Source organism: Falco cherrug, chromosome 2, assembly GCF_023634085.1.
Source record: "Falco cherrug isolate bFalChe1 chromosome 2, bFalChe1.pri, whole genome shotgun sequence".
NCBI classification, from domain to species: Eukaryota; Metazoa; Chordata; class Aves; order Falconiformes; family Falconidae; genus Falco; species Falco cherrug.
Genome location: NC_073698.1, coordinates 121589231 through 121617090, shown reverse-complemented (window position 1 = coordinate 121617090; position 27860 = coordinate 121589231). Strand labels below are relative to the sequence as shown.

Here is a 27860-nt window from a genome sequence, read left to right as displayed (position 1 = left end):
TCCAAGTGGAACAGAAAATGTTGAAGTTCTAGCAGTAGACAAGTAGTTAATGATTTATTCATCACAAAGTTATGAATGTGTAATACCATTTTATAGCAGAGCAGACAGTCTGCACCACAACATGCCTTCACTCCACTGGGACAGAGTGTTGGTTGGAGTTGCCTGTTGTGTGGTAACCGTGACCCTTTGGGTGCTGTGTATTTGGCAGCTTGTTCTCAGGTTTAGAGCAGGTAAGAAATATAATTCTACTCCATTTGAGCCCTATTTGAGCTCTTTGGGTTCTTTTTCCTTTCCTTAAGTATTTAAACACAAATGCTGATAAACATTAATACATCCATGCTGTGCGCTTCTTAGGTGTAAACATTTTTCTTCTTACACTGATGTTTAAAGAAGCACCCCAAACTTTGTGTTCTGCTATAAAACAGAATAGGATGAGAAAGAGTGTCTGGAGTATTTCCTTAAAACGTGTTTACACTGTACATGATTCCTTTCAAAGCTTTGAGAAATGTCTTGAAATTTTCTTACTCTTCCAGTAGAAATCTGATTTCTTTTTCAAAAGACAACTCTAGCTAGTCTAGTAAATTATGTTTTAAAAAGGAAACATTCAGCTTTATATACATTTGTAAGTTTGCATGCATATAAGCAAAACATGCTGTACAGCACCTGTTCACGTTTTCGTTACAACCTGCATTATAGAAAAATTTATTGAAAGAATATTGCTTTGCATACTGGTAAAGAGATACTGGTTTACGTATTCTACACCTGCAAATCAGGTCAATGCACCCTTGTAAGACACTTCTGTGTACAAACTTGGAGCAGAAAACTGGTCAGTGTTTCCTCTGAGCAAAATACTCACTATATTGACATGATACAAAATCGTGCATGGACCTATATTCAAAATTTATAGAAAGAATCAGACCTTCCTGGCTGCTTGTCCAGCAGGAAGTCAGGTGTGACTGGATATGACTGGAGACCAGGAAGCCTAGGGAAAAGGTCACATGAGGACACATCAGTTTAGATTTTCTTCAAGAGATTTGTCAGATGTTTGTAAGCAGGGAACATACCTAAGGCCAAGAAATGGCACATAAGTAAACAGTAATTATTTAACACACTTCAGTAATAATCTACCTTTGCTAATATGTGTATGCCCAGCGCTTTGTTTGACTCGATGGAGCTAAACCCAGATGAGATGGGAGTTAACTCTCAGTGCAGCTTGGGGGTACCTCTGCTTATGCCTGGGATTTAGCAAACGAGCAAACGAGCTGCTAGGAACTGGATTTAAACTGCAGCTACTCAGGGGTGGAGAACACCTCCATGCCCACCCGAAGCATTGCCTGTTGTGCACAGTGGTAGTGTTTCTTCTTTATTTCAGCTTTAACCACGAGTATTAGCATTACCAGTTCCCATGATGTTTGATTAAAAAAACCCCAAGGGTTCATGACGACATAGTATTATGCAAAAACCTTCTAGTTTTAGTTTAAAAATATATATGGTCAAAATCAATGTGACTCTTGAGGTGATTAATGTCTGCAAAACTTAAAAGTCAAAGACAAATAAAAAGAAGATGTTTTCTGAATCTTAAAATAAAACCAGAACAACTCCATGATTTTAAGTCAATGCCACAATTACTGCAGCCTGATGAGTTTTACTGTGTGGGGGGTAGGCATGACTGCATTAGTCAGCTCAGGAATTCGTATTTGTGAAAGACAGATTTCCCTCTGAAAAAAGAAAAAAAACCAAAACCTGCTTTACAATGGTACATGAGACCTTGAACAGTAGGTTAAGAAAAGTTACCAGCAAGGACTAAATAGAGCCACAGTTTCGACCAGCATTAACAGATCCTGCGAGCATCATGTCCCTGTTACAGAGGGACTCTTTTGGGCTAGGCAAAGGTAAGGCTGATGCTCTGCTGCATGGGCAGCACGGCAGCTGTGTCTGCTGTGCCAGCTTCATGCTTTTCTGTTGTGTTGCTTTCAAAGGACTCCCAGCCCTGCCTTCCTTCTCACCTTTCCCTTTTCCTAACGCTCCTGCAGCTGAGAGGCAGTGCCCGCAGACACCCCACGCCAGCCCCACTGCGGAGCGTGCCCCAGCTGCCCCCTGACCCCCAGCAGGCAGCCCAGGCTCTGTGCATCCACACTAGTTCCACGGTCCCCTGTGCCAGATTATCCTGCTGGCACCGTCTGCCTGCCTGGCTGCTTCGAGCACGTGTCCACCAAGCAAGGCAGAGGCTCGGAGCTGTGCCACAGGTTCCCCAGAATTTTGTGGGTTCCCAATTCAAAGAAAGTGGGTGAGCCCCGGGGGCACTCCTCTGCCTCTTGGCCCCATGTGCCACACACCTGCCTGGCAGGCGAGCAAATGCTGCTGGGCAATGGGGCAACAGCTGCCCCCCAGACACCCACCTCCCCCAGACACAGCCTCCTCCGCAGCTGCTTAGCTTGGGCCACCCAGAGCTCAGTTGCTGGAGTAGTTTTCCTTTCCCTTCTGTAAGATTTCCAACTGAGAGACAACGTGTTTTGCAAAGCTGATGGCTAGTGGAGACGTTACCCAGTGACAGATAGATGTTATTCCACTATCATCATAGACATCCGGCTGTGATGTGGCTGAGACAGCCTGAAACACAAATGCTAAATAGCAACAACATGAGCAAAAGCCAAGTGATGCGTGCCAAAACCAGAATTACCCCTGCCACGTGGCACATCTCCTATAGTTTGCAATAATATTCCAGTTATATGAATCCCATTAAAAAGTAAGAAGTTGGGCAATCTTTTTAGTTTACAGTCAGAACATCAGAAATAGACAACAGCACATGTGTTCCTGACAGCCCTGTTTACTATTTAATTTTCTGGCTTTACTCTATTTGTCAGCACCGCAAAACACAGGCACCGGCATTTGCCAGGTCCAACGGCAGTCCTCATCTCCAGTTTTCTGCATGATTTCAATGTACACACTGTGCCCAGCGCTCAGGTGCACACTTTCCACCATGAACCTTATGGGAAGGGATCCCAGCTCCATCCTTCACCTGGGGACTGGGTGAAATTGACCGTGAGGAAGCCTTGGCCATGGACATCCCCCAGGTCTTAGGCTCATCTTTCAGAGCTTGAGGTCCATCAGCTCCTTCCCTGTTGAATTTTCTGCTGCAGAATACCCCTTAGCCACTCAAGATTTGCCAGTCTTTTTAAGAAAACTTAACATTTTCAGAGCTCACCAAATGCAGCAAATACCATGATGTATTCAGAAATTTCTAAGACTGCAATTTCTCTGCTATTGCTTATACTGTGCTTTTTTGTTCCCTGAAGCTGTGGCAGCCTACCTGGGACAAACCCGACAATTTCTGCCAAAAGACGGAATAAAAATGGGCTTTTATCCTGGAGTGTGTGTAGAGGCTATGGCTGAGATTGGGGCATGGGTTTTATCTGCTTTACCCTATAATGTCTGTCTTAAACGAGAGTCCTCTGCTGTAGAAGAATGGCTGCAGAAGCATGGCCTTAGAATCTCTGAAGATCTGCACAATCCAGGCCTGGTATCAGAATAGGCCTGTAATCAGAACTGTACTGAAGTTGCTGTGCTGAAGTTAACAAGAAAGATAGCCTTGAGCTATTCTTGAATCCTGAGACCAAGTAATTATGTTGTGCCAACAGGCCGTGGCTGTAACAAGCTACAGCTGCTGGGAAAGCAGGTGCAGGGCCAAGAAAGATAGGGAGCGGTATGGGAAAATAAGGAGTAACAAACTACAAGGCTGAAGCATAGCAACACAATTAGCTACATGGATAGAATGCTTATTTTAGTCATGATAATTAGGGGTGTGAGAACCGCGCACGTTTAGAGACTACTAACCAATTATATTTCTGCTTTACGAATATGCATGTGTATCGGTTCTATATAAGTAGTGTTAGAAACTAATAAAGTTGAGCAAGATGCATAACTCATATTGAGCGTCTTCTTGACCCCGGTGAACCCTTCTTCCAACACGCTGCCTGATTCTTGGATGCGTGAGTACCCTCGTCTTGTTACCGTCCTGGATCCCTCAGCACCTGCAGTCTGGGGACTTCTTGCTCTTGTGAAGTCCTGCCAAAGTAATCTGGGCTTTCACAGGTTTCACAGGTTCAACTTCTGGACTTCTGGAGCTTCCCGCTTGCCCAGCAGCTGCACAAAACTGCGTCTACCCACAGTGTTGTGGGAATGCAAATTCATGTCCGAAAGCTTTGACCCCACATCCACGCCATCTTGCCCACTAGGGGCAAGGAGGGACTGGTGACTGAGTGTATGGGTGAGCCTGTGGCTCAGGTATTTTTTAGTTGAAGCTCCAAATAAATCAAGTTTCTTTCTTTCCTTCATCAAATTACATAGACACATGCTTTTACATATGTGTTAATGAATCTATATCTATATCTATATCTATATCTTGGTTCTTGATTTATACAGGCACGATGGAATCTATGGTACCTCTGTGCTTCTGCCTCAGCGGCGGTGTCCGTCAGGATGGAGCCCATGTGCGCCCAGAGGAGTGGCTGGGATGTCTTTGTGAGACAGGGCAGTACAAGCCAGGCAGCATGGGCAGCCGGTGTCATTTCTGGGACATCCCCTGGTTTGGGAGGCCCCTGATCTTTCTCCCCTGCCCAGACCTGCTCAGCAGGGTTGGATCTGCTGCCAGTGATGTGGCTTTTCTTGCCAGGTGAGGCCGTACCCCTCACCCTCTTCTGTTGCTCTTTCAAATGAGTTATATGTCTGGGGAAGACATTACAGGTTTCAACTGTCTGTGGCCTGTTTCTTGCCAATTTGGCCTTGGTTTGAATTCCTCTGTATGAAGATCACAGTGACTTGAAAACCTGATTCAGACCTCAGTGGCCAGTGTTGCTGTGTCTGGATCTGCTGGTATTTAGGGGACACTGCCCACCTCAGCAGCCTGCAAGCAATGCCTGTCCTCAGCTCCTGCTGCCACTGGCACTGGGTGTGGATGGGTCACATTCCCTGTGCCTGGCACAGCACTGGCTGACTGGTGTCAGCCCCCCCTCAGCCCTGCTCCGCCGTCACTGGCGGGTGCTCCCAGCTGATGCTCGCAGGGTGCTGGGCCACCACGCATCTCCAGAGCTGGTAGGATGCCCAGCTCATGCCTTCCAGGCCAGCAGCCCACACTGTGCCCAGTGTGGCACATAGATACGCCGACATGTGTCAGGTGCACCTGTGTCAAACGAGCTCACACGTTTGGTCAGAAGGATGTCAAAAGAGCTGCAGCTTATCCAGGAAAATTTTGTTGGTGAAGACCAGGTACATAGAAACTGCAGGTCTCCTGTGCCATTTCCCTTATGGCAGGGTGGGTAGCACATCCAACAAACAATGACAGATTGGATGGGTTCATGATGGATGGGAATGTTTGGGCAAATGTTTTGGAAAAGTTGGCTTAAATAAAATAATCACAGCTGGGATTTCAGCACTGGAAACAAACCATTGTGATGACTCTGTAATTCCCTATGTTCACTCCTCTGGTATTTTGTATGGGATTTACTGAGAATTGCCTTAAAGAATAGAATTTACTAACTGAAGCTACTAAAATACATGAAGTAAGAATGTTTGGACAGGCATCATTAACTTGAAAAAATAACAAATGTTATTGCATTTACAAAATCTGAATTTTAGTCTCTTTTCCTGAGGAATGTTTATACTGCCCACCTGTCCGTTGTTCCACCTTCCTGGCAACTTGCTGACCAGTTCCAACTAAATTCACTAGGTGGTTACAGGTCTTAAAGTTCTTGAGATCTTATGAGTTTTGCACATTTAACTAGCTGGGTACAGAAGATCAACCCTGTAAGTCCCTCACTAGAGAAAAAGGCAGGGAGCCTCACTGTGGCGATGAGGAGGCTGGGGCCACATGGCCGGCCAGCCCAGCTGAGCCACTAAGATACACAGCTCTAAACTACCCGTGGCATTTCTCCTCTCCACCAGCTAGCAAAGTAAATATGTATATTTTAGGTACTGGGAATCTAAAGGTGGATGTAGGACACAGAAGTGGGGGGAGTGAGGTGGGATGGGGCATGGAGTGTGGCAACGTAGTGCTGGAGGTGTTGGGGGAGCTGAAGGGAAGCGCAGCGGGCTGTTGGGGTACAGAGGAGGTGACCTACTTTACTGCCAGCAGGTGACAGCAGGGTATATAGGGTAGGCAACTTCTCTAAACCTATTATTTTTGTTCCAATGTTGATGGAAAATTTCCACTTGGCTCATATTTAATTCCTTTTGTATATGATGTCATGGCTACTTTCCTTCACAGACTATGACAAAGGGCCTGGGTTTCTTCCCACTTGTGGCTGCTTTGTTTGTGGCTGCTTTGTTTGTTTCTTTAACTCTGGAGCAATTCTACTGAGGTTAGAATATTTGCAATAGATTTGAGATTTGCATCAGCAGGGGAAAAGGTACCAAACAATTTTATTTCTTTTGACAGTTCGCATCCAAGTAGTATGGATATGCATATACACCATCCCAAAACACTTTAAGATCAAGGCTTGAATAACTAAAAAGATTAAAAAATAAAGCTTGAATAGATACTCATGTATGAATGCATATGTATTCATGCATGAATGTAGCAACTTATTCCTGGGTCTCATCCATAAGAAGGAAGGCAGGGTCACCACAAAAGTAGTCAAACCCATGAGTCTAGACAGGATTCATTCAAGACTGCTCAGTGACCTGGCCAGTGTCATGGTGGGGCTGCTTTCTGTCACCTCCGGTGATCATGGGAGGCCACAGAGAACGGAAAAAAGGCCAACATTATGCCCACCTTTCAGAAAGGCAAGGAAGGGGCCTGGGGGGACATAGGCCAGTCAGGCTTGCTTCAGGCCCCAGAAATATTGTGGAGCATGTACTCTTGCAGTCTGTTTCCATGCATGTGAAAGATGAGAAGAGGCTTGGGAACAGCATGGATTTACCAAGGGCAGATCTTGCCTGGCCAGCCTGGCTGCCTTTGGTATGAAGCAACTGGCCTGGCAGACAGCTGGAGGGCAGCAGGTGTAACGTACCTTGATTTTAGAGACACCTTTGACACCATCTCCCTTGGCATTCTTCTTTGGCCGGTGAAGATGTACAAGTTGGGTGAATGAACCATTAGCTGGGTTAAAAATTAACAGCCAAACTCAAAGGGTGGCAGTCAGTGACTTGTTTGGAACATTGTAAAAGTAGAGCAACCTGCTGGTCAATACCAGGGCCAATATCATGTAAGATCTTCAGCAAAGACCTGAATGATGACACAGCGTGCCCTCTCAGCAGATCTGCAGGTGATGCTAAATGTGGGGTGGGCAGAGGTATTGTTGACACAGTTAAAATGGCAGAGTTTCAATGCAGAAGAACCATGAGAAACCTGAGGATCGTGCCAATAGAAACCTCACAGTGTCCAACAAGGACAAGTGCCCATCTCCATGGTGCAGACCAGGAACTTGCTGGCTGAGGAGCAGCCCTGCTGGGAAGCACCTGGGAGTGGTGGTGGGTGCCAATCTGGACATGAGCCAGCAGCATGTGTTCATTGCAAACAAGGCAGCTGTGCTCTGTGGAGCGAGACAGGTCGATGGACGCTGGTACCCTCCCCTTCCTGGCACTGGTGAGGAGGCACCACCAGGGAGTCTGTGCTCAGCTTTGCCCCCTGTGCCTGAAGCTAAAAAGCCTTGGGGAGGGTCCAGCAGGATGCAGTGAGGACGGTGTGGGGCTGAGGGCAGAAGATCCGCAGGGCGCATCGGAGGGAGCTGGGCTTGTTCGGTGCTGTGCAGAGGAAGCTGAGGGCAGAGCCCATAGCAGCCTCAGCGGAGTGGGAGTTGCAAAGACCATTGAATGTGAACTCTTCTGGGTAGCGGCAGGCGGCAGCAGTCATGAAGTGCAGTTTGGGAGGCTGAGACTGAGCACAGAGAGACATGTTTTCCTTAGAAAGGCAGTGTGTCACTGCAGCACATTTCCCAGTGAGGATGTGGAGCCTCTGCTTGGCCTTGATGCCCTCCAGACATTCCTGCCACCTCACACTTTGGAGACATCGTGCCCTACTGGTCACCTCCTGGCAAGTGAGGTTCAGGTATGGGGTGCTGTAAGGCAGACCTAACCTTTGCAGAGCCATGCATCCTTATTTGTTCATAACTATTTCTGCAGAAAGAAAGTATCATCATGTCATGGCAAACTGAACCCTACAGAAAACAAGACCCACAGAAAGTTAAGTGACTTGGCAAGGAAGCCTGTGCCAGAACACGGGGAACGCTCCAGGTCTCCTGAGCCCCCCCCAGAACCCCGACCATAAGCATGCTTCTTAGTCCCGCTAATGGGACACAGTCAGCTGAAATGTAGTCCACATTAGCAAAACCAGGATGTTGCAAATCCTAATACCAAGCACAAACTTTCTGCCTGTGTGCTGTAGTATTTTTTCCAAGTGTTTGCAGCACTGCAACGTAAATTTGTATTAAGTTATAGTGGTATGGCGTGACATGAGAATGCAACAGGCTGCCATACTGTGTCAGGCCATGGGTCCACCGTGCTCATCACCCTGCCTTCAGACACAGGCAGTACCAGGAGCTCAGACATGGCAGGGGCTGGGATGGCCACCCTGTCCCATTCCAGCAGGCAGCAGGGCAGCTGCTTCCTGCACCAGAAGCCACATCCAACCCATCATGGTTTAGAGTCAGCAAAGGACCATCCCCCACCAATTGTCCAAACCCCATTTGGAGCAAATGTGTATTTCCCCCCCTGCTGTATTCTGGGGCATTAGGTTACCAAACCTGATTTCTGTCTGGGTAACAAGACTCTGGAAGTGAAGCTTTATAACCTTTTACAAAATTTCTAGGAACGGGGCAGTGAAAATAAGATAGATGGGAAAAAATACGGGCTTTTAGGGTTTCAGTGACTTCATAAGTATCGCTTGTAGCAGCTCAGCAGCTTGGGTTTAGACAAGATTTACCCAACTGCTTTTATTTCATTATAGGGCAAAAGATTCAATGAGCTTCTGTTCTCTCAGTACTATTTTAATTTTGAAAATTGGTCCTTGTACTAGAAATATTTGATCTGATATATGGAGGTTTTTTCCTTCTGTGCAGTTTATTTCCGTGAAGCCAGTACTTGCGCAGTGAACACTTCTGAAAGCGTTATAAAACCCCTTACTTTTGAACAGATTATTGTTGGTAAATACAGTAACTCCAAAGAAAAATGCAAACCTGATACTGTGAATGGCATGTGGGTTTTCCTTCCATTTCTACTTCCCCAGAGGAAATGTAAGGTTTGTGAAAGTCGTCAGGTTACCAGAGCGGATGCGAGGTCAGTGTCTGAAGGCAGAACAGCACAGCTCAGGAGTGCAGATCTTCCCGCACAGCTTTCCACCTCAAATGCAGAGAATTTAAGGAACGCACACTGAGTTCTATCTGTGCCTGTCTGGGATGGGGCTCAGAGTCAGTATCTGCTCCTGAGCAGCGTTTTGACAGAAAATCTATTTATATACTACTATTTAGCATTAGGATTCAGGATGCTTTCCATCAGCTAGGGTTCCATGAACTGTCTCAGCTTTCAGAGACCTTGCAAAGGAGTAAGTGCTGCAGGGCTGCTCCATGAGCCCTTCGCATTTCTTTCAAGACATATAAACTGTTTTTCAGGGCATGATAAAAAGTCTTTCGGATAGCTCAGTGCTGATGCCTGTGCCTCCCGTTTAAGAGAGGTGTTTCTGCAGCTCTAGCGTAAATAAAGCTATCTGAATTTGACATGAATAATGTCAGCCACTCTAAGATTGTGTATACAAGTATAAAACATGTTCTAAAAAGAACAATAACTAGTTAAATAATTGATGAGCACTTGTAACACCGAAAGACAAATACGTTACATGCAAACGGAAAATAACACCTGATAGAGTGTCACACCCACAGTACAGTTTTAATTCCCAATGAGGGCATGTGTATGTGAGCGAGTGCTTCTGTACTAAATGCGTGTATTTCTGCTTTTACAAACTTACAGCTAACACTTCAATAGCAATCCAGATGTGTTCCAGAGAAGGAAGAACTGTTACTCTAGAGCCCCTGCCCCCTCCCCCCCCCCCCCCCAATTCTGAATTGTAATAAAAATCTGGACTCCCTAGCCTCACAGGTAATCTTAAATTACTATTTAAACAGTGTCTGAGATTCTGCATCATCCTAAGGAAAAAAAAAAAAAGTGATAGGAAATTGAGGCAGGAAATATATTTGTGCTACATTTCTTAGTAGAAAGAAAACTGAAGAGCCAAAGTCTTTTTTCAGTGGCATTCTTGGCACATGTCTGCTTTGCCAATGGTCTGAATTTCTGGTGGTGATTATTTTATTTTGCTTGGGTTTGCCTGAAACAGCATCCTATTTCATACTTCAGTGGCCTGCAGTTTCCTCAGTCAGGTTCCCAGTTCCCAGCAAACACCTCTGAATGGAGGTGATTCCAGCCCCAGATCCCAAATCAGCGAGTGTTGGGAGAGTGGTCCACCGGAGTCAAGAAATTACTCAATATGAGTTATGCATCTTGCTCATCTTTATTAGCTTCTATATATAGCTTCTTATATAGCCTCAATACACAAGCATGTTCCCAAAGCAAATATATTATTGGTTATTAGCCCCTAAGCACGCGCTGCTCTCACACCACTAATTATCATGATTAGAACAAGCATTCTGTCCATGCAGCTATTTGCGTTAGCTATGTTTTAGCCTTGCGGTTTGCTACTCCCTTTATTCCCATTCCGCTCCCTATCTCCCTTGGCCTTGCACCTGTCTTCCCTAACAGCTGCAGCTTGTTACAGCCACGGCCTGTTAGTACAACAAAGTTACTTGGTCTCAGGATTCAAGAATAGATCAAGGCCACTTTCTTGTTAACTTCAGCACAACAACTTCAGCACAATTCTAATTCCAGTACACTTCTAATTTCAGGCCTATTCTAATTCCAGGCCTGGATTGTGCAAACCCTCAGGGGTTCCGTGGCCACGCTTCTGCAGCCATTCTTCTACAAGCAAGAACATGGAAGGGCTGCGGAGCAGCCTGGTGTGAGGGAACGTGCTGTTATGCTGATGTGAAGCAGGTGACGTGAAGTGATGCTGGCACTGACACATTAGGAAGTCAGGAAAGAGTAAGAGTGAAGCCTTTCAATTCACTCCTGTGATCAGCTGGCCATGGACAGAACACTTCTGTCCCTCAAGAATGCAAATTCCAACACTCTTGTATGAGTGACAAACTTTTCTCCATAAAATCCACAAACACCTAAGCCTTGCTTTAAGGCTTAGCTCTGCCACATCTACAAAGCATAGAGAGCTGAATGGGACTAAGCACATTGTAGGCAGTGACAGCTTCTCTTCTGCTTCTGTGCTTCGTTTCTTTATCACTAGTCCCAATGGAAAAAAAAGCAAAAAAAAAAAAAAGCAGCAGCTCCAGTCCCTTCAAATATGAGAGGAGCCTTTCACCGTGCATTTCTGCCCCAGGATGGCACCTTCACCGGCCTGGATCACCCGCTGGGAAACCCTCGAGCTCAGCGTTGTGCCTCCCACACGCAGCCTTCGCCAAAGGGCTCAGATGTCCCATCCCCCCTGAAGTGCAGTCTTTACCGATACAATACTGATGGATACCGTCAGCAGCAGCTATTCTCATGCTACCAGGACACACCGCCAGGTGGCGACACAGGCTCACGCTGCCGCCGTCTCAGCGGGGTCTCGTCTCCCGCCGCGCGGCCACGGCGCCACCCAGCGAGTGCCCGGGCTGGGGGACACGGGGGTGTCCCGACAGTGACTGGGCTGGGGGACACGGGGGTGCCCTGGCAGTGCCCGGGCTGGGGGACACGCTGCCACTGACGGGGCTGGGGGACACGGGCAGGGGTACCCTGCCAGTGACCAGGCTGGGGGACACAGGTGGGGGTGCCCTGCCAGTGACCGGGCTCGGGGACATGGGTGGGGTGCCCTGCTAGTGACCAGGCTGGGGGTGCGGGGACACAGGCGGCGGTGCCCTGCTAGTGACCCCAGCCGGGGCTTGGAAGGACTGTATTCCTTCTGAATCCTAACCCTCCCTTTGAAGCCAAGGTCATGATGAGAGTCGGAAGCCAGAACAGTGGAACTCGGTGTTCACCATGTGCTGTCCATTCGTGGCACACATGCAGATGTTCTTAAGTCAAATAGTATCATCCCCAGTAATTATAAATGCAAATTTCCTTCATCCCCGCGCAACACGTTCACCTTTCTTTCCTACCATTCTGAGCTTTATAAACACTTCAAAGCTGCATGGTTGAATTAGCCTTGATTTGATAGCTTCCCAGCATAAACAATTTGAGAACAATTTCGTAATTGAAGCCATCCATTTAAGCTATTCATTGACTGGATCAGAAAAGGGATGATTTGATACTGTCTGGTTGGTCTTCATAGCCTACAAAGGAAATTCTCCTGATATTTAGCAGATTTTCCACCTCTTTACGTCCTATTGTTACCTAGCTATACCTTCATGTAACACAGGGGTCCTCAAACTTTGTTAACAGGGGGCCGGCACGCGGATGAAGTGGCAGGACGTCATCTGCGGCTGCTTGGTTTCCCCCCCCAACCCCCGGCGGGGGCGGGGCAGGGGGGTGTCTGTAAATACCGGGGGGGTGGATTGGGGATCCTGGGGGGCCGTATCCGGCCCATGGGCCATAGTTTGAGGACCCCTGATATAACATATAGCTAGTGCATAGCTTTTTTTGTGTTTAGTCTTTTAGGATACTATAGATGTTTATGTTCTACCCATCAAGCACTAACTGACTCAAACTGGACCCAACCAGTGCTTCTTGCAATTCCTATTGGTATCTCCAGCACCAGAACATTCCTTCTGTTTTTCTACATTTATTCCAAGCTCATGCTATAACGTACTGAAGTGCAGATAATGTTCTCGGCGCAGGTGCTGAGCACTGTGTTGAGAAGCATGATTATTGCAGATGATACTTCTCGAGTTCCTTTGACGGCTTTTCAAAAAATCCCGTTCTGGTTATTTAAGCTACAGGGGAAGGTGCACAGAAGTTTATTAACTCAGAAGCCCAATGACCTCAAGCCAAAAGGGAGGTCCTGCTGCTGTCTGCAGCTCCCTCATGGCAGGTGTGGAGAACGATGGGGCCAGGCTCTTCAAGGTGTGCAGCTTTAGGGGGAGCGGCAACAAACAGCAACATGGGAAATGCCAATTAGCCATGAGAAAGTGTTTCCGCCTGACACTGGTGAAATACAAGCAGATTTCTGAGAGAGGCTGTGAATACCCCGGGTGAGACTCGAGCAGCCTGGTCTCAGCCAGCCTTGCTGGGCTAGGGGACCTCCAGGGCTCCCTTGCAACCCAAGCTGCTCTGGGAGCCCATGACATCATTCCCTGGGAGAAGATCCAAATACTGTGCATTTGACATGAACAGAAACAATTGAGACCACCAATTATTTGTACATTTTGATTTTATGTGAGAATGTTATAAAAGTGATGTCTCTTTTTCCTTGTCTCATTTTCTTTCTGTCTAATGGCACTTTCCCAACCGTGAAGCTGCAGATTTCAGCAACTTCTCGGCTAATTGCAAGCAGCACACAAACCCTCATCCCCACGCCAGAGCAGCTGCCCACACAGAACATCTCGGCTGCTGCCAGCGGCGCGGGGCAGATTCCAAACAAGCCAAATGTTTCAGGAGACTCTCAGGTGGGACTCACTAAAACTGAAGAATTTTGTGGCTTAGTATTTGGGATATCAGTTCTGCCTGCCTCTATCAGCAGAAGGAGCACCCTCCTTCCTCTGAACTGGACACACCACCACAACCAGATGCATTCATTTTGCCTTTTAGCAGTTATTTAAGCAGCCTTGAGTGCATGCTTGTAGAATCACTGCTGGGTCAGTTCTCAGACCCGAGTGTAGATTTGTTTCTTATCAGTTGTTTAGACTTGCACATATCTGAAATTCTAATACGAGCATCATTTGATGTTTAAGTTAATAATTTAATCCTTACTGCCTAAATTAATAAGTGTGGTATTTATGAGCTCATTAGCACAAAGCTTGTGTTAGCTCGGATGGCAGCCTGTACTTCATTTGCTCTGCTGTGTGCACTTTCAAGTGATGCCTATTAAGTGTTTCTTACTTTGCCCATCCACTATGTAGCACACAGGGCATTTTATTTCAATTGCATTTGAATATTGTGCTTTTTCCTGCTTGTCTTGGGCATCTGTGGCAGTGATGGCTGCAGTGAGTTAACTCTTGGATGCCAACGAAACAGAATTCAAGCACAATAATCTTGTCAATGTTACAACAATTTATTTTTAGATGTAGTCAACTGCATTTTCCCTTCTGTTTCAGGATGAAAGTGGTTCATGGACAAGTCAGAACATTTTTCATGTTAAACTCCAATATACAACTTCATTGATGCAGTAGATTTATACCAATATAAACAATTTTGGCTGGATTCTTCTTCTTTGGAGAAATGATGAGGATAGAGAATCTGGAGAACCAAATCAGAGAGGAAGCTCGGAAGTGGAACGTGTAGCCGTATATTAACAAATAATGGTAGCTTTCATCCCACTCATTATTTCAATGCAGCCTCATGAAAACAATGGAGTAATTTTCTTTGAGTGGCACCATTTCACAGCCAAACATTGCAATCCAGTCTGCTCCACTGAAATTAAGCTCCTCTACAATTCTGTTTTTGGCATAGCGAAGTAAGTCTGTGTGTGTTGTTGGATTTACCTGGACAAGGCGGTATGTACCATAAATCCTAATGCATCCACTGCTGATTTCTGCAGACACAGCACTGGGATATTATCAGTCAACCAAAGTAGAAAAACAGGATTGGTGACCTCAGTACTGAAGTTCAGATACTGTTCAACATTATGAATATCAGAAAGTTCTTTCACCTACAGAAAACTGCAGCTGGGAAAATTTTGGAAGAATACTCACTAAAAATTTTCTTTGGAAGAAAGAACCCCTTATCCAATATTAACAATTACATTTTTTTTTATGCATGCTGGTGCTGTGCTGTGGTACAAGAAATGCACACATCAAATGAGCTGGATAATCTTATTTATAGATTAATGCACATGTACATGTAATGGCCAGAATGCTTTTGGTGTTTGGGACTTTTAAATTTGTTTTCTAAAACTGAGAATGCAATGAATCTTTGACCACACCTCCAGAGACATCAAGATCAAGAGCTAGTACATATGTACCCTGCCTGAAATCCAAAGACATCAACCATTTCAACTCAAATTACTACTACTGTCAGGTGTCAACCAGTACATATCCTCACACCTGCATACTGGGATAGTCTTTAATGGCATGGTCACATGGGATTTTTCCAGATGTCCATTACTTACACTCTGCAGTGCTCAAAGGATAAATTGGCCAGGAGGGAAAAAAAACCCACCAAAAGCTTATAGTTCCTCTGCTTCTTTTGCTGCAGAAGCTAGCGGGTGTGGGGGAGCTGAGCTTGGAACGTGTGCCTTTCTATGACATGATAAAAACCACAAGAGTTTCAGACTAGGCATCTGAAACCAGCTGACTCGTCCTCGGTCTCTCTGTATAGTGACAGTAGCATGAAGACATCACAGCAGGAGAGTATAGCAAAGGTGAAGTTTGTGGAGCGCTTGGGCATCATAACATTGAACATCACTGGTATACAGGCCCACAGGGAAATGAATAATTCAGTCCTCTCACCAGGGTTAGAGAAGACTCGAAGAGATAAATCGGGCCATCTCACACACCTAGCAAGGACAATAAACCCCCACACTGAATAGCTCTTTAACTGGTCACTGTCCTTTCTGTTCACAGTTTCAGACAACAATCCTGTGGGAAAACAGTGTGATAATGTGATTAAAGCCTTTATCATAGCGCCTGTATAGCATAACACTTCCCTCAAGAGAGCTAGATTGAATACAAAGCTTGTCTTAAAAAAAAAAAAAGATTTCGTCAATATTAAGTGCACAATTGTGACATTTTGTAGATATGAAGTTACATTAGTCTCTCTTGATGATCAACTCAGAGAGATATCAAGTAAGTCTCTCTTGACTGTAAATAAAAAGTATAAAATCAAGAACAAGATCCATTATATAAACTAGGATTTTTGCTTCCTCATTTAAGTAACAATTAAGACCAGTGATTTAAATCACTTAGATAAATCTCCCTAATTTGGTAGAAGAGTGCAAAAGAAATAAGAGTCCAAAAGTTGGATCTGAAGGCAAAAGTCCAGCCAACCTCTTTCATCCTCTGACTTCCTAGAAACTGTCAATGTTCCTGGTGTTACTGTTTCTTATTTAATGTTACTAAAAACATGGCCATCTGGTGTGTGCGTACATATTGGGATTCAGTATATTACTTTCCTTACTACCAGTATTTTTCCCCATAAACGACATTAAGAGAGGGTTAATAATTGTTTTCATGCTCTACCTTAGCAAAAATTGAAGATGACTCTCTTGAGATTCATGCAGAGTAGCTCTTCTTTACTTCTTAAACGGATTCTAAACCAATATCCAAATGAAAATCTTCTGTAAATAATGGATGTGTGAAATAGCATAGGCTTCTTCAAAGGCTCCAGTTTCTCTGGTATCTGCTGTCTGTAGCTACTTTTCTGTTTGCCTCTCCAAGGTTCATCAGACAATGGAAGAGTCATCTTTGTCCTGTATCAAAATGACAAACCCTTCCAGTCAAGGATCCACCAGAGTTGCCGTAGTTTCTTTACATAAATCACCTCTGGACACACTGGTGGGGGAAGAACAAGCATGTTGAACCAGCCTATGGTCCCAAGGTGAGCCTCCGTAAGAAATTCTATGTCCTGTTTGAACCGGCGCTGCCTTTGCCCACTGCCTGTCCTCAGGGCTTAGGGACCAAAGAGACACAAGCAGAGAGTGGGGGGTTTTGGCACACTGCCGTGATTTCTAGAAATAAGCAGTTGAAAGAGTTTGTGGGATATATAGGTGACATAAGTGAAGGGTATTTAGATAATGCGGCACAGAAAACATTTTTCAAATTTTGTATTTAACACCTGATGTTACTGATTCAGTACTGCTACGCTGGGATATTTGTCAAGACCAAGTGTGTTCATAAAAGCTTACAGGTATGCCAGAGTGGATTTGTCCTAGCACAGATTAGTCCTAAATCAAGAATGACAAAAGCCAAGTCCCTGGAGGACAATTTTTCTTTCTAGAAGACTAGCAAAATTTTTGAAAACAAAAAGTCAACATGACTGGCAGAGCCCAATACACCTACCAAGGAGAGTCCGTCCATTTTTCATGCTATCTTCTCGCTCCTGCTTCCAGTAAACATCATTGTGTGTTTTGTTTTGACTTCCTCCCCCAGGAACTGATTCCTGCTGTTACTGGTCTTTTGCAGGAAATGCTCTATGTGAATGCCCATTTCCCAAATAAATGAATTCTTAGATAATATTTGCTCATGTTTAGCTTAGTTTCTCCAGAAGACGGTAGTTGGCTGCTCCTTACAATATTTAACAAAGGTTTTAAGCTCAAATGCATGCATATGATAGATCAATAGTTATTACCATGGATCCATAGTTAAGTGATCTGGGAAAGATCAGGAAATCACTGAAACAAATTTATAATTGACTTTTTACTTCTACTTTTATTCCTTATTTTTAATTGAACTACCTAGTGCTGTGAATAGTTGCTTTCAGTACTCATTTGTACTTCAAGCTGCCTGTTGCTTATTAAAAAGCATTTCTAACGGTAGTGCCCCACAGGAGTCTGCAGTCTGAAAATGGCTGCATGCTGTTTGAGACAAGACCCTGCACGAGCCCCACTGTGCTGCAGGAGGGGGTGGGTCACTGCGTTCACCCTTGTTTGTTCCCTATTGCAGTGCAGATTCAGCTGCGGCTGGCAGAAGTTCAATGCTGCCAATACCTGCAGGCTGTTGTTTGGCTGAAGCAGAATTCATTTGGCATGTTGGGTGCCTAGTCAATGTGCATCTGAACTGTAATTGCCTGAATAATTCACAGAAATGGGTAACTTCACCAGCAGTCTTGGCTGAGAAAGGCACACACACAGCGTCACAAGGTTCAGAACGCCCCATTATGCTGTTCCTGGCATCGTTCATAAGGTTTATGGGAAGCCCCCTAAATCCTCTACCAGCTGTCAGCTCCCCTTTCAGAGGACAATTGCCAGTACACACCATTTGCCGGTGCATATCTGTTCATGTGTCTGTAGCCATTTTTTTCTCCTTGCAATCCCAGTCCATATCACCAGAGACCTGGACTGGAGCTGTGTGATTGCACCCGTGTCTTTCAGGACCACGCTGTCAGTGACCAGAGCGCTGCCAGCTGTGCCCAACAAAGAGACCAGGTCTTGAGATGCAGATGCAATCCCACCAGCACCGGTGCTGTCCTGATGGCAGGGCATTGTTCTGTCTTGAATGGAAGAGTCTGGGGGTTTTGTTTCATGTTTGGTTGTTTCCAACAGTAAGAGCAGCATGCAAATGTAAGGGCACAAGTGTGGTGAGCTAGAACCAGTGGAGTTTAAGATGTCCCCGCGCACTTGTTTCTGACCTGTGGCAGAGCTGGTGAATCGGGACATGCCAGTTGTCCCCAGGCTGTGGCTGTGCCCTGTGCCCCCAGTGGCAGGGGAAGGCTGGCACACAGGGTTCCTCTGGCTCAGCGGTGGCAGCCCCCAGCTCTGCACCACTGCTGCTGCAGCCGGTGGTTAAACAAGCGCACGTCTGGAGCCCAGGAGAACAGTAGAGTAGCTTGGGATCCAGGCTAGCTGTGGCCCTGCCTTGTGCTGGGTAAGTAACCCAAAGCACTTAGCATCACTTAGTTCCTTTGCTTATATGTTTATAAAAATCAACCACGCTGTAAATATTAAGCCTGCTACCAGTAAGTTTCATATATTGCCCTCTTGTACCAACAAGACAATTTAGGAACGACTGTCTGTCTGACATTTGTTACTCTCCCAGCGTTTGTTTCGGCCTCTCTAAACAAAACACCCCCTGGGTACAATCACACACTTGTGGTCACTGACTTCAGCAGTGCCAGGATTTCAGATTTTTTTTACTCTGTCTGCATACAACAGCATTTCCATTTTTATAATATTTACTTGGTTTTGTATTTCCCTTTATCTTATGCATGTTCTTATTGCACAAAATTACTATACTCTAGAGAAGATTCCCATCCATATATGCAAAGACAACAGTATTTTCTTTCACTGAACACGTTTACATTTCCTTGCTGCTTTATTGTCACTATATAAACAAAGACTGGTTTTGACTTGCAATTCTTCATAGCATCTTACCTTGGACTTATCCTCAGAAGATAAAATTCAGAATGCACATCAGTACAGAAAGTTAAAACTACTTTTTCCAGTCTGTGTCACCTTGCATTTTTCTATGAATAATTTGATCTGTTATTTTGCTGAATATTTGATTGACATTGTTAAGTCTCTTTTTGGAATTCTTCACAAGCTTCTCTAGTTCTGAGGTCCAGAATGATTTTGTGTGATCTGAAAATTTCTGCACTGGCCAGCAACAGTCACAACTTCACTGAAACATTTTTGTTTCCATGTGCAACTAAGAAACACAAATTTTGCAAAGAAATGGCTCTCTTCTCATCTTATAACTGGTACAAATTGTTTCCTAGGCCTTTCAGATCAAATAAAAACATGTGAAGCCTTTGGAGCATATTTCTTACATTGGTGTTGGATTGTCCATGGCTGGTCTGGTCATTACCATTTTGTTTCAAATATTCACTAGGTAAGAGTGAAGATGTAAACTGGAAGTATTTTACGCCAACTTACAGTATCTTGCTCTGTATATAGTTTGAGGAAAACAAAGAGAGTAGTCCATTTAGAATATATTGCAGTATTATTGATCAGCATAAAACATTAAAAAAAAGAAGAGCTAATCAGGTAGCATAGCTTGAGAAGTAAGTGTGGCTTACTGGTTAAAGTGAGCAAGCCATGTCACTCACCTAGATGAAACTAACCTTTCTGTTAATGTTAATCTTTAACATGAGGAAATATATATCCACATGATTATTAGTCAATAAATTCACCTTCAAAAATGTGAGCTTTGAAAAGAAATTATATAAGAGAATATGGAAGAGCTCACTATGGTAAAAGGCCAAACCTTTTGTAGGAAACACTGGGCATGGCCGCTGACAAAAAAAATCTCTCCATCACGTTGACAGGGCAGCTCACCAGCTCTAAGATAACCAAGGCAGCGTGTGCCACTGAGGATCAAGTCAAGTGTTGCTCCTTTCACCATGGGTTCCCATTACTGTGTCTAATCTCTGTGCAATGTCCCAGGGTGACATTTGTCCCATCTACATGGGGTAAAGGCAGTTCTGCCACCACTGTCGCATTTCATGTCCCCTGCTCTCTCACTGATGTCCCTATTACTGCCCTGGCCAGGCAGCTGACATTACAGACCCAGCACTGTATTACTGCTACACTGGTCCATGATACATGTTGAGGTGTTTAGGTTGTTACTCTCGCTTAATACTAGGCTTTAAACCCATGTAACAGTATTCCACCACCAGCATGACCTCCTTTTTATTGTCCTGTGTGCCACGTACCCTGGCATTACAATGTCTAATTGGTTATCTTTCTTCTAGTCAGTTACCAATATGCCTGTTATATATATATATATATTTTTAAGGCTAGTCGTTTCAGCCTGTCTTATCACTTAGACTTTTAGCATTCATGTAAAAGCATATATGTTGCTCCTCAGTTCTCTTCTTGCTATCCTATTTAAATATTACTCTGCGTTCTGTTGCCTATTTGATAGTTTCTATACTCTGTCTTCTGTATATTACATGTCTGCAGAGAACAGATTATTTCAAAGCACCATGATTATATAGCAATGTAGGCTATGTTTACTGCTTGTGCTACAGTTTTATTGGGACTTAATTCAAATATAATTGCAGCAAGCTTCTTTGATGGACATGCCCACAATTAATGGTGTCATGTGATTCCCCCTTGAACAAGGAGCAAAGTCACACCAACAGAGTCGTAGTTACTGTAGATGAATGCACGTTTCTCATCCTGCTTGCGCTAATGTAGATTTGGAGCAATTCCATCAAGGTTGATGTATTTAAGATTGTAGGAGCTTCCAGGCTCTGCCTTTTAAATGCTTTTATAAGACAGTGTAAGCGGAGGTTTATGATTCTCTTATACCTTGAAGAGTGTTTAGAAATACTTGTCTAATGCTGTTTCACTTCTTAACACTGAATAAAAGGGTTCTAAAAAGAGCAGAGTGGAAAAAAGAAAATGCATCCCAACTGCTGCTGGAAAAGGCCTGGTCGTAAAAGGTGCTGGGTATTCTCTGTTCTAGTTGAAATCAAACAACTGATGGATTTTCTAAGTCATCTGAGGGTAAGGAAGGTGCAGAATTCTGCAAAGAAGTTATTGCTTTGTTTTCTCTCTGTATTAAAGACTGCACACTCTAGCTTGCTTTTAGTATCAATGGAAATGAGGAAATGTTTTACAGTTTCTCTTATTTCCCTCTACTTTTTTCTCCTAAATGTGCTCCTACCAATATTTTAGTGATTCTCTGTTTCTCTATGCTCATTTGTAACATTATCTTAATCTCTGGAATTGAAAACCAAAATGCTAGGAATCACAGCAGCAATGACACCAGCTACTACCAGTGATAGCTTCCTTATGACACCGCCAGTGACACCTTAGACACATCTGACAAGGCAGATCTCCCCCAGACTCCTGGTGTATAGCTGTCCCTGTCCTACTGCACTACTTTTTGTTGGTGACATTTATGTGGACAGCACTCAGCTCTGCACAGCTGAACTTACTGCTGCCTAAAGCCATGAAGCCCCTGCCTGGACGCTTCCTTGTAACCATGTCGGTAATTAGACAGGGTAAGATTTAAAGTTGTATATATGGCAACTTTTACCAAAGTATCGGTACATAGTACATTCCTGGGCAGCTGTAAAGATAGTAGAACAGTAGAGAGCAATTATAATTAGTCTCTCCCTGGTTTAGCGCAATGTGATGTAGTAAATAAATGTCCTGTTACTGCTCACGCTACTGGTATAAACTGAGCTTGTTTGCACTGTCCCGATACGACACTGAAGCTGATAGCTTGTTCACTGGCACAGCAACACAGGTCTGCTGTGTGCTGGAAAAATTTTCACAGTAACCAAGGTATTCAACAACCTGTTTCTGTCAACTAAGTAAAAAGTCTTTCAGATACAGTGATTGCATCTATGGACTCAAATTCCTCATTTAGATATCTCCGAGATTCCTCATAACCTCAGCCAGAGCCCTGCATACAGCCAAAAGCAAGGAGTGCCTAACATTACTTGTTACATGTTATCTGTTAATAAGCAAAGAGCACATTCCTAAGTCAGTGCAGCAGTTAGCAGTAACACTACAAGGAAACTGCTTGGAGGACTAAAGAATGCAGTCAGATGCCTACTAGGTAAAGTAAAAATCACAGCCTCCTTCAAGAAACTCTTCTAACACAGTGTTACAGGAGTACCTGCCTTTTCCACGTTGTGTATTCAGCTTGTGTGCTGTGCTGTTTCTGATGGCACCTAACCAGTGGGTTTAGATCCCGATTGTTTCATAATTATGCTTTGCATTTGGCTGCAGAGACAATTCCTCTACAACTTTCAGAATTCGAACTTCATGTGCAAGCCAGAAAACATTCAGCAAAAGCTGCCTGGCTGTGGGCCACGGTGCTCCACATATATTTGCACAATCGTACAGCATTAGGTTCTTTATCGTCTCCCATCACTAACTACACATGTCCAAAAGAGCATGAGTGACCCACTGCTTTTCAGATCTACTTAGCACAACAGATGCCTGGCCGTCTGGAAGATCTGTTAAGGCTGAAGAAGAAGCAGATTTTAAGAAGCTTGTTTATTTCCCAGATAAAACCTTGTGCGAGAGGCTCCCTCCCACCAGATGTGCTGCTTAGTGAACAGGCAGGCAGGAGACATGGAAGACAGGAAGAGAAGCAAAGGCACTGAGGAGGCAGGCCCACACTGCCATGCTTCTTGGCCAGCGAAAGTTATGCTGGTATGAAATGTAACAGTACTTGGTGCAGAATTTTCTTGAATTAGTTTCTCACTACTGACAAGGGTAGGATTGCACAGCTGCAATGAGGGGGTCAGCACAGCACAGGAACAAGTTTGCCCTCTCACCACTGGTGCTGCCTCTGGAAGCTCTTTTAATAGCAAAAATTAGCAAGTCATGGACATGAGCTGTCCTCAGAAAAACTGTGCTTGCAACCTTCAGTCCTGCCTTTTCTCTAGGCTACAGAAAACCCACTTAGCTTAGTGCAAGGCAGATGAAACACAGCTCTCAAAATCTATGGATTTTAGCAGGCAAGAAGCTATTTGCATGAAGGGAGGTATGCCTAGGCAACCGAACAATAAATTGCTAACATCTCTCCAATTAGTTAGGAATCTCTGCTGTAGTAGTCACAATAACACTTGGAGCTACTTACAGAGAAGGAAAGCTTTAAACCACTGACAGAAGAATATTAAGTTCATGCATTATTACAATATGTGCTATCCCAGACCTTTTGCGATGGCTTATTATTATCACAATTCTAGATTTATTGATGGTATACTATTTTTTACATTTAAGTACTTAAAAGATAACAACAGTCTTCATTCAAGCTAAACATTCACTATAAGAAATTGCAGTTTCCTCACTAAGGATTTAGGACACTCATAACACTTCCCATTGGTCAAATCAATGTGGCATTTTATTTCAAGGTCACCACCAAAAAACCCCTTCCTGTCTTAGTAGCTTCTTTTATACCAAATCATAGACAAAATTATATTCAGGATGAATATCAGGAAAAAAATTCTGCATCAGATGTGGGAAAAAATCCCAGGGAAGTAACTAGAGCTTCATGCCTTGACACCCTTCACAATGATCCTGGATAAAAGCCTACAGGAAGGTATCTGCCTCTGTTTTCCCCCACAGCTCTGCTCGATTTTTGACTTTATATTTGCATAGCACGTATGAAATACTTGGAGTAATGGATCCTTCATTATTACACCACTGAATATTTTCTGCAAAGCTGTTAATTGGAAATATGTGAAAATTCCCCCATTTCCAAATATAAAGCTGCTTAGTATCAGTTTGATCTACTGAAAACTGAGGGCCTGTACACCAGCAGGGATCCGATCTGCAAACTCTGTGCAAAAAGTCCTGAAGTGATTATTACTACACTGATCAATGGATTATACCTGTGATTTAACACTGAAATAATGGACAGGGAACAGAGATTCATTTATTTAAAACTATGAGCCTTTTCTCTCTCTTTTTTTAACCCAGGCTACTCCTGATTAATCCTTAAAATGAGAATTTAGAAGAACAGGTGTAGACATTTTGCAGTCCTGCTTCCCTCTGTGTGTGTCTGACTGAAGTGCTGACAGGGCACAGCAGCCAAATCTAACCCTTAAGGCATGCTCAGGCAGGTCTTACCTTTGTCCTGCCCAGCAGAGGGTAATCATATGATCCTGAGATGTGTTAGCTAATCAATCCATTACAATGTGCAAATGAGGTGACTGTAATTGCAATTGCAATTGTAATTGCAATAGTTACATGGAATAATTTTCCTATTGAAAGTACTCCTTGTATTTTAAGGTGCTAATGTCATTGTTAGTGGTTCGTGAAAATTGTTTTGTGGTTGTTTTTCAAGTCAAATAATACTGACAGATCTTTTCTTGTTTTATCAGCAAAATATTGACTCCACACTTTCATTTACTCTACAGGGAGTTCAGATTCATATTCTGTATACTTTCAGATCACCAACCTTCAAGAAAAAAAACTTTCCCAAGTGTCTCCTGTTTTCTAGGTGCCACTGTATTTGCATTAAAAAAACTTACCACGTTTCAAACTCACAGCCTGCAAAACATTCATAGAAAACTTTCAGCTCAACCCAGACTTTTTCAGAGAGTATTTCCCTGTCTGCCTTCCCTAACTGTGTTAGAAACCTGTAAATATGTGAAACACAATCCTGCATTTTTCATGGTTTGTTCCATGTAGATCTCACAGGCATCTTGAACAATGGACATACCACTCCAGCTGCAGGTAGCTCGAAATAGATCATAAGCCAAGACCACCAGGAGTTCAAAGCAGCACCACATGCTAGCAAGACTGCATGACTGTTAAGAGCAATGCAGTGCTAGATCCTCTTGATACTACCTGCACGATGAGCCACTGAGGAAGGTTTTTGAAAGGAATTGAGGCTATTGCAGTTTTACACTACAGTTCAGATGTATACAGGTTGCTCTATTTATGTCCTTCTCATTTTCCAGGCCTATTGAACACATTTACTTAGCCTATGCACTGTGGCTTTCCTTTCTCTTTTCTAAGAACAATTTCAATTTAATTAGAAAGCAAAAGGTAAATCAACAAACAGAACAGTTCTTGTTGGCTCTGGGTCCAAATTGTATTTACTATTTCTATTATACGTTGGCTTCATCCTTTCAGAAGAAAACCTGTACCTTACAATGTTTTTTTAAATTTCCCAGCTAAAACTTCCTATAAATGGCAATTAGATTAAAAAAAAAAAATTAGATGCTTAAAGAAAGAGGATAGGAAAGAAATAATTTATAAATATGTAACATAGGTACTATTCATAACACCCCCAGTACCAGCCTGTGATAAGAAGCACGTTTGCTTTCGGAGGTGGACAGGCATTACCAGAGTAGCAGCTGGAGTGCTTTGGTTAGCTGCACTGGTTAGCTGTTGACTCGGGGCACAGTTTTCTCTCTGTCTCTGTCCTGCAGCTTTATAGGGAGCTTGGAAGATGGGCCTCAACCTAGGCATTAACTAAGTTTAGTTTCTAAACTTAGGCTGTAAGTAAATATAAACCCTCCCCCTCCTCCATGCACCTTTTATTAATATTATTCAGTACAAAAAAGGTGAAAGCAATGTCAAGGGAGAGTGGAAAAGGGTTTCTGGATGTTGAAGTGAGGAGTAAGGGAGAGTACCTCGATGGAAGGAAGCATATGGTGGCTTGAGCACAACCTGTGTGCAAAGTGCCAGCAGATCTTTCCACTTTGTGACTGAGCAAAGTGGTAAGGGCCACTGTAGTGGGTTCTTGCCTAGTGAATGGGAGTAGTTATACTGAGTCACACATTCTCTCCTATGTGAGAAAAAACCCTCAGAAATTTAGTCAGGTAATTTAAAACACCCCTATTTCTTTATTCTGTTCACTGAACAAATATCTTTGTCTGTTTTGCCATCTTCATTTTTAATATGAACACCACATCGAATTTCAAATAATCTGGTTTAAGAAGTGTGGTCAGATTTCCCTCGTGCTTTCATTTTTTCTGAAGATGAATGTGGTGGGTTTTGAAAGCTTGCAAGCTGCACCACATAAGGCCATGGGCACAATTAAAAGGGATGGCTGAACATCTAGGGAGAACACCTCTGAATCCACTGGGCATCATACATGAGACTTTCTGAGTGTCTTCAGAGACGTGTTGCAGCGGCCCTGGAAAGTTCTTGAAGTCTTAGAAATCTGTGCTCTCCCTATGAAGCAGAAAACAAGTGTCCTCTAGCATTGATAAGCCTCCAAGAAGAGCAGTCACAGTAGGTGCAAGGCTGAAGTTCATCACCACTGCTCCAGAAAAGGCAGAGAAAGTAATAGAAGTTATCTATGAAAGGTAATTTATACTATTTTGCTTGGAAGTTTATGTTTCTATGGGCATCCATTTTTTATTTGTAAATCAAATGTATAATACCTGTCTTTGTCAATTCCTTCAACTCAATTGAAGAAAGAGTATTTTAGAAATTATAGTCAGGTTTAGGAAGGATGATACTTGATTGTGTTGTAAAACACAGCTAGGCATTGTGAGGGTGGCTCCTTAAATGAGTGATATTTTCTAGTTGTCACCATTTTTTCCCCAAACCAAAAGTATTCTCTAAAGCACATCCCATTTAAATCTGAACACAGCTCTTAAAAAAAATTAAAAAAATATTGTTTCCATGTTATGCCAAAAACCCCAAGAAAAATGTGGTCTTGAATTGGAAGTGTGTTGACTTTTTACTAATTAAATTAAAACATCCTGCATCTAAGTATTGCAAATGTTAATAAAATGCTGTTAACAGCCAACACTGAGCAAGTCTCACCCAACATAAAACACTTTCAGCATAACACACCCCCCCCAAAAAAAATTACACATTTTATGGCTTCTGTTTTTCAATCCAGAGAACCCTAATTTCAAAAATGGAACAAAGCAAAAAGATCTTTTTCAGGTCATATGCTTAACTGCTACAGGAACAACAGTTTAGCCCTTATCGCCACATGGCACATATTGACCTTCACAACGCAGTGACCCTTGGTGTTCCCTGTGACACGTGGGCTTTAAGGATCTTGGAGTTTCTTCTTGCTAACACTTACGGAAACACCACTTTGATAACAGGCCTGGAGATGGCTGAAACATCAGTACAGAGGTACCAAATGTGAGCTGCCTGCAGCGCAATGGATGGAAGAGTCCCAATTTCCAGATCGCTTTTCTGTTTTTTTAAAAGTAAAGATTATGTTTATATTGAAAATGCCCAAATAGTTTTGCAGTGTTTTCCAATATTTATCACAGAAGCCCCTGAACCCACCGTTTACAACTACAGCCAGGTGCCACTCTGCGGGTGAGGAGGTGGGGGCGGCGGCCCGGGCCGGCCGCATCCCTCCGGGCACAGTGGCACCAGGCGAAGGCGAACACGGCAACAACCCAACCCCGCGACTCGCTCCCTACCCCACCGGGCATCCCTGCCGGGCGCCCGGGTCTCCCGGCACCGGGGCCTTCCCGGGAGGGCCGCCCGCGGGCAGCGCCTGGCCCAGCCCTGCCCCGGCCGCCGCGGGGCGAGGGGCCGCACCGGTAACGCGGGAAGGCAGCAGCAGCTCGGACCCACCGAGGAACCCGTGGGAGCCCCTTCCCGCGCCTTTAACGAGGGA

General features: G+C 44.0%; 1 protein-coding gene across 1 annotated transcript; it reads left to right on the top strand.

Moving 5' to 3' along the window:
- The first annotated feature begins 121 nt into the window (after nucleotides 1-121).
- ADGRG7 (adhesion G protein-coupled receptor G7) lies at nucleotides 122-27374 on the top strand. The gene is given in 19 exon segments (XM_055702755.1): nucleotides 122-230; nucleotides 9054-9227; nucleotides 9958-10034; nucleotides 10036-10086; nucleotides 13485-13633; nucleotides 14147-14235; nucleotides 14519-14641; nucleotides 14726-14774; nucleotides 15505-15639; nucleotides 15922-15971; nucleotides 16563-16643; nucleotides 17787-17871; nucleotides 18160-18316; nucleotides 19558-19670; nucleotides 20225-20250; nucleotides 21464-21622; nucleotides 21625-21779; nucleotides 24670-24882; nucleotides 27186-27374. Coding segments are annotated over 19 exon segments (2184 nt in total).
- Nucleotides 27375-27860: the final 486 nt, after the last annotated feature.